The sequence below is a fragment of the Indicator indicator genome, chromosome 15 (assembly GCF_027791375.1).
Source record: "Indicator indicator isolate 239-I01 chromosome 15, UM_Iind_1.1, whole genome shotgun sequence".
NCBI lineage: Eukaryota > Metazoa > Chordata > Aves > Piciformes > Indicatoridae > Indicator > Indicator indicator.
In genome coordinates, this window is record NC_072024.1 from 632,724 (window position 1) to 644,079 (window position 11,356).

Below are 11,356 nucleotides of genomic sequence, written 5' to 3' on the forward strand. Positions count from 1 at the left end.
GGATGGGAAGGTTCTGCTGCAGCCACCAGTTTGGGTTGAAGGCCTGGGAGTGCCCCAGGGGCTGCTGCTGCTGCCAGGCGCAGGGAGCGGACCTGGTGGGTGCTAGAGGCTCTTCTGAGCTCTTGGGTCCCTGCTTCCCCTGTAGGGGTCTGTGCCCAGGGACAAGCAGTGCTGTGTCCTGCCGAGCACGTGGCGCTGGTGGCAGCCGATGTCGCTCACGGAGATGTTGAGCCCTGAAGGATGACTTCAGAGTGCTCCGAGCCACAGCTCCTGGAGTAGATCCTTGAGCTCTGCGTAGGGCACCCCGTGGGTGCCGGGGTCTCGGTGCCCAGGGCTCCGCCGTTCTCTCCAGGTCTCTCGCAGCCCACCGAGGCGCGGAGCGGCCCCGCCAGCTCCCACCCATCACCGTGGAACCTGCCGGAGCAGGAGCCGGCGCCTCCGGTCTCGCCGCTCCCTCTCGCGGTGGCCGCTCCGAGCGCAGGCACTGCAGGTGGCGGGACCCGGCCCCGGGACCCCGCACCCCCGGCGGGGCAGCATCCAGCCCAGGGACCCGGCACCCCCGGCGGTGCAGGATACAGCCCCCGCCCCGGAGCTGCTGCCGGGTGGGGCCGCAGGTAGGACGGGACCCTAGCGCTGCCTCGGGGATCCCGCAGCACCCGTAGCGGGTGGGATGCCCACGGGGCGGGGAGAAGATGCTGAAGCGGGGTGTGGGTGGGGAGGCCCCGGGGGGCTGGAACAGGGACACGGCGCCGCTTTCCCGCAGCCGAGGTTTGTCTGGGGGCAGGAGGCTGCGGAGGCGTTGGGAGCACTGGGAGGGGCCGGGGAGGAGCCGGGCAGATCCCCCTCCCGGTCCCGGGGACAGGGCTGTAGACAGAGACAGGGCTGGCGGCTCCTCCTCGGAAGGCAGGGACGGAGCGGCACAGCCCGCGGGGTGCGAGCACCGGCAGGAAGCCGCCTGCCGCGGGGACACGGTGGGCGCAGCCCCGGGACCCCTTGGAGAGGACCTGCCGCCAGCCTCGGTGCCACCAGGCTCTATGTGCGACGGAGCTGGCCATGGAGAAGTTGTACCTGGCGGGGAGCAGCCTGTGGACCATCAACGGCTCTCTGGGGAACGGCAGCCTCCGCCTGGAGAACCGGAGCTCCTCAGGCAGGAACAGCACCACCGACCCCCTGAAAAGGAACGAGGACATGGCTAAAGTGGAGGTGACCGTCCTCTGCCTCATCCTCTTCCTCGCCCTGACCGGCAACCTGTGCGTGCTGCTGGCCATCCACACCAGCCGCCAGAAGCACTCCCGCATGTACTTCTTCATGAAGCACCTCAGCATCGCTGACCTGGTGGTGGCCATCTTCCAGGTCCTGCCCCAGCTCATCTGGGACATCACCTTCAGGTTCTACGGCCCGGACTTCCTCTGCCGGCTGATCAAGTACCTGCAGGTGGTGGGGATGTTCGCCTCCACCTACATGCTCCTGCTGATGTCCCTGGACCGCTGCCTGGCCATCTGCCAGCCTCTGAGGTCGCTGCACCGGAGGGCCGACCGCATCTCGGTGCTGCTCACCTGGCTGCTGTGCCTGCTGGCCAGCATCCCCCAGATCCACATCTTCTCCCTGCGGGATGTGGGCAATGGGGTCTACGACTGCTGGGCGGACTTCATCCAGCCCTGGGGGCCCAAAGCCTACGTCACCTGGATCACCCTCATGGTCTACATCATCCCCGTGCTGATGCTGAGCATCTGCTACGGCTTGATCAGCTTCAAGATCTGGCAGAACGTGAAGCTGAAGACGGCGCCGGGGCCCAGCCCTGGTGCGGCGCTGAGCCCTGGTGCCCGTGGCAGGCAGGCCTCTGCCAGGGGCCCCTGCGGTGGGCAGGCCTTTGCCAGGGTCAGCAGCACCAGGCTCATCTCCAAAGCCAAGATCCGCACAGTCAAGATGACCTTCATCATAGTGCTGGCCTTCATAGTCTGCTGGACCCCCTTCTTCTTTGTGCAGATGTGGTCTGTCTGGGACACCAATGCTCCACAGGAAGGTAGGTCCTGTCCTGCCCTGTCCTGTCCTGCCCTGTCCTGTCCTCCCCACACTGCAGGGGTGGCCACAGGGCCACCCACAGCGACCAGAAGGTGCTCCAGGCTGGGTCTCAGGGGGTGGGAGGGAGGCAGGAGAAGTCCTGAGCGTGGAGAACTGTGCTGGCTCTGGAGCAGGCTGCCCAGGGAGGTGGTGCAGTCTCCTTCTCTGGAGAATTTCATAGCCCCATCTGGAGTGTTCCTGGGTGACCCTGCTCTGGCAGAGGGCTTGGACTGGCTGATCTCCAGAGCTCCCTTTGATCCCCACCGTGCTGGTGTCCTCTGAACCACCTGGGGGCCAGCAGTGCCTGCACCTGGCCAAGGGAGAGCTCAGCCCCGGGAGATCTGTGGCTGCCAGAATGTAGAAGTCAGGCTACGTGGATGGTGGCTTGGGGGCTTTCACTGTCCCCATCGGCTCAGCCCTCTGGGGGGCTGCCTGGGGGTCCCTGATAGTTCGATCAGGTGCTGGGAGATGCCTGGGAGCTGCCTGGGAGCTGAGCCTTGCCCTGGCTGGAGGAGAAAACTGTGCAGCACCAGCACTGACTTCTCTTCTGCTATGTCCTTCTGTCCTCCCTCACTTCTCCGCTTTTTCTGCTCTTTCTCTCTCTTTTCCCTCTCCTCTCCACCATTTCCCCCACCCCAGGACTCTGCTGCTGTTGTTTTGTCCCTGACTCCTCAGGGCTCCTCAGCCCCTGATTTACGAGCCAGGGCTTTTGCTATGGGAGCCAGTGTCACCCTATTGCCCTTTTTTATCCTGGTGCTGGCTGCAGAGAGAGGGAAATAGCTTCTCCTTCCTGGTCCCACACGCCTGGAGCTCTGCAAGTCCCTGCTGTCCCCAGTGGAGGTGGCCAATGCACCTCTGCACCTGCTTTAGAGAACTCTGTACAAGTTTGCACGGTGGCAGGAAGGGCAGAAAAGGGCCTCCAGGGTCAGCTCTTTGTGCAGCCTGACCCAGCCCCACAGAAATGCTGAGCCTGGGGGTGTCAAAGACCAGTTAGGAGCTTACACTATGCTCCTCTTTCCCTTCTCTAAGCCTGCTGCAGCCACACAGTGCTCTGTGCAAAGCCCAACGTCCCCTGCAGCCCCTGAGTGCCTCTTCTGCCAGGGACTGAAGCTGGTGGCCTGGCTCCAGCTTTCCAAACTCCTCTTTTTTGCCCCTTTGCTTTCAGGAAAAGCAAAGCCCAGCGTGGTGCCCTCCCCAGGCGCTGCAGGCAGACAGCCCTTGCTTCCCACCCACTTTAGGCAGGTGGAAACTTCTTGTGTGTGGTTCCTGGGGTGAAGCCATGTCCCCGCTGTGGGCTGGAGCTCAGAGGGCTTCCACCTGGCCCAGCCACCACCAGACCTCTGCTCTGCTGCTGCCTGTGGCAGGGGGTGCCCGGGGTGCCCACAGATCTCGCCCTTCCTGCTGCTCCTGGGCACTGCCCTGTGCACACCCTGTGCCATTGGCCCTGTGACCCTTCCCCTCCTCTCCCTTGCATCTCCTCTCCCCCTCTTCTCCTCTCCCTCCCTTCTCCTCTCCCTTCCCTCCCATTCTCTTCTCTCCCTCCTTTCCCTCTCCCCAGAGCAGGCTCTGTGCTGCACACACCCTGTGGATGAGGGACGTTGATGTGGCACTCTGAGCCTTGAGCCAAAGTTGGCTTCAAGCAGCTGTGGAGGCATCAGTAGGGCTGTGACTCTGATCGATTGCTGCCTTCACGCCGGGAGCTGCTGCCCTGACCCGTGGGCAGTGAGTGATGGCATCTGTCTGTGCGTGGGGATCGCTCAACAGCCACAAACCCCTGCCACTTCTGCAGCAGCTCCTGCAGCAGAGGTCCTGCCCAGGCACTGCCCATCCCTCCTGACATCCCAGCACCCCTGGGATGGGGGATACCGGGAGCCTGGCGAGGAGGAAACATCCCTGAGGGGCAGAGCTGGCCCCTGGCAGCACCTCTGAGGGCTCTCCAGGTAGAGATCCAGGCTGAGGACCTGCCCTGCAGTGAGCTCCGTGAAATCCAATTTGTCTCCCGCAGGGAGGGAAGAGCTGAGTCAGCCATGGCTGGGAGGGTTGGAGTGCAGAATGTTTGGGGAGAAATCGTTTGGTGTATTCCAGGGCTTGTGCCTGGGATGTGCGAGCTGCTCCCCAGGGACCTCCTGCAACGGATGTGGGCAATTAAAAGCTGTCAGAGCAGGCACCTCCAGGGCAGGAATTATGCATGAGCAGGCTGGAGGGCAGCTGGGGAACCAGTGCTGGGTGTTCTCACTCCTCCTGCACCTCAAAACACTGCGTGGAGTTTTGCAGAGGCAGAAAGGGACCAGAACCAGCCAAACCCACGTCCTCATGGCTGGTGTGAACCCTGAGAGCACAGAGAGGGGAGACGATGGGCTGAGAACAGGGGGGCAGAGGGGCTGAGGACAGGGGGACAGAGGGGCTGAGGACAGAGGGGCTGAGGACAGAGGCAGCAGAATAAAAGCCTTGTCCCTGTCCACAGCCATTTCATAGAGCCCAGAGGGGGCTGGGGCTGCCCCTCCTTGTCCCAGCTGTGGTGGGTGTGAGTCCCACCACCTCCTTTCATGGAATCACAGAATCCCTTTGGTTGGAAGAGACCTTTCAGAGCAGCCTGTTCCTGGCATGGGAGAAGGCATTGTGGTGCCAGCAGAGCTCAGGGCTCTTTGCAGATCCCACCACAGTGTCTGCCCAGTACCCCCCCCCCACCCCTGAATCCCAGACTGCTTTGGGTGGTGTGGGACCTTGAGAACTCCTCCAGTCCAACCCCTGCCCTCAGCAGGGACATCCCCAGCCAGAGCAGGCTGCTCACAGCCACAACCAACCTGACCTGCACTGCTGCCAGCCAAAGGGCAGCTCCCACCTCTCTGGGCAGCCTGGGCCAGGCTCTCCCCACCCTCAGGCTCAAACATTTCTCCCTTCTCTCCACTCTCCATCTCCCTCTTGGGGTCCAAACCATCCCCCCTTGTCCTGTCACCATAGACCCTGCTCAGGAGTCTGTCCCCAGCTTCCTGATGGTCCTCTTGAAGCACTGCAAGGCCACCAGAAGGTCTCCCTTGAGCCTTCTCCTCTCCAGGCTGAGCTCTCCCAGCCTGGCCTCACAGCAGAGGGCTTCCAGCCCTGCCAGCATTGCTGTGCCCTCCCCTGGCCCTGCTCCACCAGGTCCCTGTCTGTGCTGAGGACCCCGGGGCTGGGCTGTGCCTTGCCCAGGGCGCTGTCCCTCGCTGCCCTGCCCTGAGTCTGTGCCTTCTGCCCTGCAGCCTCCCCGTTCATCATTGCCATGCTGCTGGCCAGCCTGAACAGCTGCTGCAACCCCTGGATCTATATGCTCTACACCGGGCACCTCTTCCACGACCTGATGCGGCGCCTGCTCTGCTGCTCCCGGCGCTGCCTCAAGTCTCGCCCCGCCTGCCACCTGCCCGTGGCCAGGAAGAGCAACTCCTCCTCCTTCGTCCTCAGCTGCAAGAGCACCAGCCAGAGGAGCTTCGTGCAGCCCTCCACCACCTGAGGACGTCGCCCCCCGGGACCTGGCGCTGTCATGCCGCCTCCAGCGCTCCCCCGTGGGCAGCTGGGACTCGGACACACAGGGGCTGTGGGCAGAGAGCTGTGGATGTGCCTGCAGCAGCTGCGGGGCTCCTCAGCTAACCCAGATGGGCCTGGGGGAGCATTGCTGAGCTCCACCTTCCTGTGCTGCCCAGGGCTGGGCAGCAGGGACCTGCTCTGAGCCCTCAAACCGGTGACCTTGGTGGCATTTCGCTGCTGAGAGGTCCAGGCTCTGCCCCAGAGGGTCCTGAGCTGCTGGGGCAGGTACACAATGTCCTGTTGGGTGCACAGGGTGATGGCTGCCACTTGGGCACCACCCCCACCTCTGCCTGCAGCAGGAATCCCATGGGATGCCAACACTGGGCACTATGCTCTCCACATGGATGTGCTTGCTTCACCTGAAGTGCTGTGGGGCAGAGGCATCCCCATCCCTGCATCCCTGCATTCCATCCCTGCCTCTCTCATCCATTCCTGCCTCCCTGCATCCCATCCTTGCCTCCCTGCATCCCATCCCTGCATCCTTGCTCAGTGCCAGCCTCTCTTTGTCCAGCTTGAGCCTGCTGGTGGCACAGCGCAGAGCAGCCCCATGGGCAGCGGGCACAGTGCTGGGGACAGGGACAGTTCCCAGGTATTTCTGTGCCCCTGGCTCTGCTCCCTGTCCCACATTTGCTGGGTGTGCTCCAGGGCTGCTCCAGAGCTGGGTTGGGAGAGTGGCTCTGTGGGGCTGGGTGGAGGCCCCAGGGCCAAGCTTCTGCTCTGGGTTTCTGCAGGCTGGCACCATGAGCTGCTGGCTCCTGCTCATGCATGGAGCTGCTCTGGGTAAGAAATTACTGACAATAAACTTTTCTGACTGTGTCCTGGTGGAACGTGGCAGGGGAGGGGCAGGGGCAGCACTGGAGTCAGAGGAGGAAGGGATCTGATGGGAAGCAACCCCTGGAACTCAACACCCAGCATGGTGATGCTTCTGTCCATGCAGTCCTGCACCAAGCACGTGATGCTGCACCTCGCTTGCTCCCATCCTGTGGAGCTCACTGGGATGTCTTTGGTGGGTGGGAGAGCTGAGGTGAGCTGCAGGTAACCTCCTGCCTCCTCCCAGCTCAGCAGCTGGGGGGGAAATGTGCCTGTGCCAGGGGAGGGTTAGGTTGGAGATGAGGAACAAGTTCTGTGCTGCAAGAGTGATCAGGGATTGGCACAGGGTGCCCAGGGAGGTGGTGGAGTCCCCATCCCTGGAGGGGTGCAAGAGAGGTGTGGCCATGTCCCTTGGGGCCATGGTTTGGTGGCCATGGTGGGGTGGGGTTGCTGGTTGGCCTGGATGCTCTGGGAGGCCTTCTCCAACCCAAACCATTCCACGACTCTGTGGTTTGGCCTCCCATGCTGGGAGGAGCATGACAAAGTGTTTTAGAGCTCTGCTTTGTTTTGTCACTGTCATCCCCAGGTGCCTCTCCAGGGTTCCTCTGATTTGCTGGTAGCAACTCCAGGTGAGCTCTCAGCACTCCTGCTGAGCATGACCCAGCACTCTCAGCACCTTTTACCAGGCTCTTTTAAAGCCTTAGGAAAGCTCAGAGCCTTTCCTTCCCATCCTCACCTCCTTCCTCCTTGCCAGCAATCAGCTCCTGCACAAAACAAGCGGTGGGGGAGCCCAGGGCTGGCTGCATCCTACCCCTGCCAGGGAGGACACAGTTTGGTGCTGGATCTTGCCTGGACTGGCACACAAGAGCCAGGAGGCAGCTCTGGGACAGGTAGGACTTTGCTTTATGAGCCCTGGCTGCAGTTACTGGTTGTAGTCATGGGGCTGGGAAGGCAGCTGGGACCCCTCCAGCCATGCCTAGAGAGCCTGAACTCTCCAGAGGAGTGATGCTGCAGGCCAGGGATGAGCTCCTGAGGTGGGGAGGGGGAGAAGGGGAAATGGGGGTGGGGAGATGGGCTTCAGGTTTGTCCTAGTGGAAGGAGATCAAATGTGCTACTGAAAAGCTGTTCATGAGGGTCAAGAGCAAGAGAGGTGCTGATGTGAGTGAGGTGTCCTCCATGTGCAGGGAGCCCCTTGACCACTGTAGTGGGGAGAGCAGAATTCAGGAGGTTTTTGTGGCTCAGACCATGAGCTACTGGAACACAAAAAAAGAACTTAAAATAGTGCTGGGATTGTTTAAAATAAATTTTATTCCCCCAAGCAGCTTGTGGTGAGTGGTCTTAGGGCCTTTTTTCCCCTGCAAAGGTCTCTTTTCCTTCCTGCACCTCCCTTCCGCTCGAGGTGGGGTGCTGATAGCCCTTGGGGGCTGTGTGGCTGTGTTGCAATGAAGTCCAGAGTGCCAAGCTGCTGTAGGAGACTCAGCAGTCAGCCTGGCTCTTCCTTCTCCTTGGCATGGCTCTAGGAGAAGCTTTGGCTCCAAGGCTTTGCTGGGAGCCCAGGGGAAAAGCAGAGGAATACAACTGAGAGTAACCTCTGAGCAGAGACCTGAGTCAGCAAAGTGCCTGAGGCCAGAGCCAGAAACGTTTGAGAGCTGGAGTTTGGCTTCTGGATGAGGGAGTGCAGAGGACCTGGCTGTGCCCCCCCTGCCCCGTGCTGCCCCGTGGGGGGCTGTCCACAAGGCATGAGGATGTTCCTAGAGGGCAGTGACATTGCCTTGCCCGCGATGCTTCCTGCATGAATCCTCCTGGATCTCAGCTTTGCTGCCCTGCCAGGCAGAACCAAGCTCATTTGCAGTGCTCTGTGCAGCCTCCCTTCAGGCAGAGGCTCCCACAGTGCAGCAATCACTTGCAGCAGAGAGCACTTCCCAGCCAGGGATTCTCTCGGTGTCTAGAGCAGAGAGCTGCAGAAGCAGGCAGGGTTTGGTCTGTGCTGCAGCAACATCTCTGCACCCTCGCCTCTCACCCTGCAGCTGCAGGTTGTGGTCCAGGAGATGCTGAGATCCCTCCTGCAGGAGCAGGGCATGGTGCTGAGGGCCCTGGAGGGCAGAGGGCTTGTCCTGGGATGCTTACCAAGCCTCCAGGAGCTTCCCTTCTCCTAAGGCTGGCTCTGGGATGCAGTAAGGAGCAGCCCCGGCAGAGCCCCGGGCACGGAGATCCCGCGCATGAGGGCGGGAGCAGGGCAGCCCGCACAGAGAGGCGGCTGGGTGAGGGCTGGCGAGGGCGGCCGTGGGCACCTAGGTCTCCTTCCGGAGGGCAACCCTGACGTTGGAGCAGACCCTGGAGAGCGCCTCGAAGAGGGGGTCGCAGAAGGTGTGGATGCAGAGCGAGTAGATGCGGCCGACGCACTGGATCTCGATCAGGTAGCTCTTGATGCAGGGCACCACCGCCCAGATGTGGCAGAAGGAGATGAGGGCGAAGAGGAAGCCCCAGAGGACTGCCAGGGGGATACCCAGCACGGCGGAGAGCAGCCGGTAGCACCAGTACTTGCTGACTGTGAAGGTGGTGTAGCTGCTCTTCCACACCCCGTCGAAGCTGTAGGTCCCCACCGGCTCCGCGATCACATCCTCGAACTCCACCTGCGGCAGGGGCTGCGCCTCAGGGGGGGCTGCGCCTCCGGGAGGCTGCGTTCAACAAGGGCTCCACAACAGGAGGGGAATCTGCTGCGAGGTGAGAGGGGAGCCCGAGCGGGGGGCACTGGGGAGAGCCGGGCCGGACTGGGGAGGTTGGACCCCCTGGGCCCCCCCAGCCTTCTCGCTGGGCTGCCTTAGGGCAGAGGAACCTTGGGCGGCTTTAGGAAGCTCTGGGGGCTTCCACAGCTGAGGAGGCAGCACCAGGCTGTGGAACTGGGGCAGCCTGAAGAGCCTCCAGTAGGCTTTTTGGGGGTCTCCAAGTGGGAAAGGCAGGGCTGGGGGAATGGGGCTGGCTGGTGGGGCTAGGGGTGGGCTCAAGGCACTGGTATCACCTCTCAGCAGCAGCTGGTGGCACCTCCAAGCTGGGGAGCAGGTAGATGGGGGAGGGGGTTAGCTTGCCCATGTCGCCCTCCCAGCTCATCCTGGGGGGGGGTTAGCTTGCCCATGTCGCCCTCCCAGCTCATTCTGGGGGGGTTACATTGCCCATGCCACCCTCCCAGCTCATCCTGGGGGGGGTTACATTGCCCATGCCACCCTCCCAGCTCATCCTGGGGGGGTTAAATTGCCCATGCCACCCTCCCAGCTCATCCTGGGGGGGTTAAATTGCCCATGCCACCCTCCCAGCTCATCCTGGGGGGGTTAAATTGCCCATGCCACCCTCCCAGCTCATCCTGGGGGGGGTTACATTGCCCATGCCAAGGTTTTAGCTGTTGCAGAGCTTTGGTGCACAAGTGCAGGCTGCATTTCCCCCTGTGCTCAAGGACAGAGGTTCTGTGAGCAGGCTCTGGCTGTGCTGTGCCCTCTGGCACCTCGTCCACTCTGAGCTCCCAAACAGCTCTAACAAAGCCCTGCCACACCCTGTTCTCCTTTGGGCCAAAGTTATCTCTGGTGTCACTCTAACAACGCCCAGAGCAGGCAGAGGCCAGCCTGCAGGAGCAGCTTTGTTCAGCCAGAGCTCCCCCGGGGCAAAAATAGACCCAGGGGGTTTGCTGCAGCCTCCTGCTGCCCTGTGGGAGAAGCAATCTCCTGCCACATTGGGACAGCAGCCAGCTGGGAGCTCTGGGGCTGGAGGTGAGGCTCTTCCCAAGGGTCCTCTTCAAGCAGTGATAACCCCAGAGCCTAGAGTTGGTTTGGTTGGAAAAGGTCTCTGGGCTGCCCCTCTGCCCTTGTAGGTTCCCCACCCATGGCACCAAGCAGGGCATCTCCCTGCATCTTAGAGGTGCTGCCCATGAAGCTGGAGAGTGCAGCCAAGGCATGGGCAGCATGGCATCAACTGGAGCCATGCAGAGCACCCAGCTGGGCTCTGGACATGCTGGCAGCAGGGCTGTGGTGGTGGCAGGTGGTGTCCCAGCAGCCCAAGGCAGAGTCTTCTCCTGAGGGATGGACACCAGGGGCCTGGAGCCCTGGCTGAGGCTGAGCCACACAGAGCATGGCAACAGCAGGGTGCTGACTCCAGAGTCACAGAGTGGGCAGGGTTGGAAAGGACCCCAAAACTCATCCACTGCCAACCCCCTGCCATGGGCAGGGACACCTCCCACCAGCCCAGGTTGCTCAAGGCCTCATCCAGCCTGGCCTTGAACACCCCCAGGGAGGGGACAGCCACAGTCCCCCTGGGCAGCCTGTGCCAGTGTCTCCCCCTGCTCCCTGCCAAGGCTGCTGGCTGTGAGGGGGGTGGGGGCAGCCTACCTTCACCACATCCTCATTGATGTGCTTTGGGTCCCTGTTGACCAGGTCAATCTCCTTGGTGTGCTGGTCCTTGATGATGATCCTCTCCTCCAGCTCGCTGTGCTCCTCTGCCATGGCTGCTCTGCCCCAGCCTGGATCGGGACTGGCACGGAGCTGGCTGGGGCTCTGCTGGGGGAGGACCCGGGGGAGGCACTGCTCCCCTCCCCCCGCCCCCTCCCCCCCACCCGGAGCAGCTGCCATGGGCCCCTGGCAGGGCTCCAGGCTAAAATTAATGTCCTGCCTCTGCTGGCAGCCATGAAGTGTCCCTTAAAGGGCTGTGCTGGGGCCAGCCCCCGCAGTGTCACCTCTGGGTCGTGGGGGATGTGTGTGGGTGGCTGCTGGCTCTTGGGCCAGGGCAGGTGTGGCACGGGGTGGGTGTTTAACCCATTGCATGCCTGGGGGCTGCAGCATCACAGCTGCAAGTGGAGCCCTGTCTGTGTTCAGTGCCTGTGAGGCACATCTGAGATGTTCTCCAGTCTTGTGCCTGCAGAGCTGTGTGGTGTCTCTAGCTG

General features: G+C 62.2%; 2 protein-coding genes across 2 annotated transcripts; one reads left to right on the forward strand and one right to left on the reverse strand.

The window, feature by feature from the left end:
• Positions 1–1,053: 1,053 nt before the first annotated feature.
• OXTR (oxytocin receptor) lies at positions 1,054–5,548 on the forward strand. The gene is made up of 2 exons (XM_054387452.1): positions 1,054–2,023; positions 5,301–5,548. Exons 1-2 carry the CDS (start codon positions 1,054–1,056, stop codon positions 5,546–5,548), a joined length of 1,218 nt encoding a protein of 405 aa, XP_054243427.1.
• Positions 5,549–8,723: 3,175 nt separating this feature from the next.
• Positions 8,724–10,919, reverse strand: CAV3 (caveolin 3). Its single transcript, XM_054387456.1, has 2 exons — positions 10,806–10,919; positions 8,724–9,065 (listed from the first exon to the last, which is right to left on the reverse strand). Exons 1-2 carry the CDS (start codon positions 10,917–10,919, stop codon positions 8,724–8,726), a joined length of 456 nt encoding a protein of 151 aa, XP_054243431.1.
• Positions 10,920–11,356: the final 437 nt, after the last annotated feature.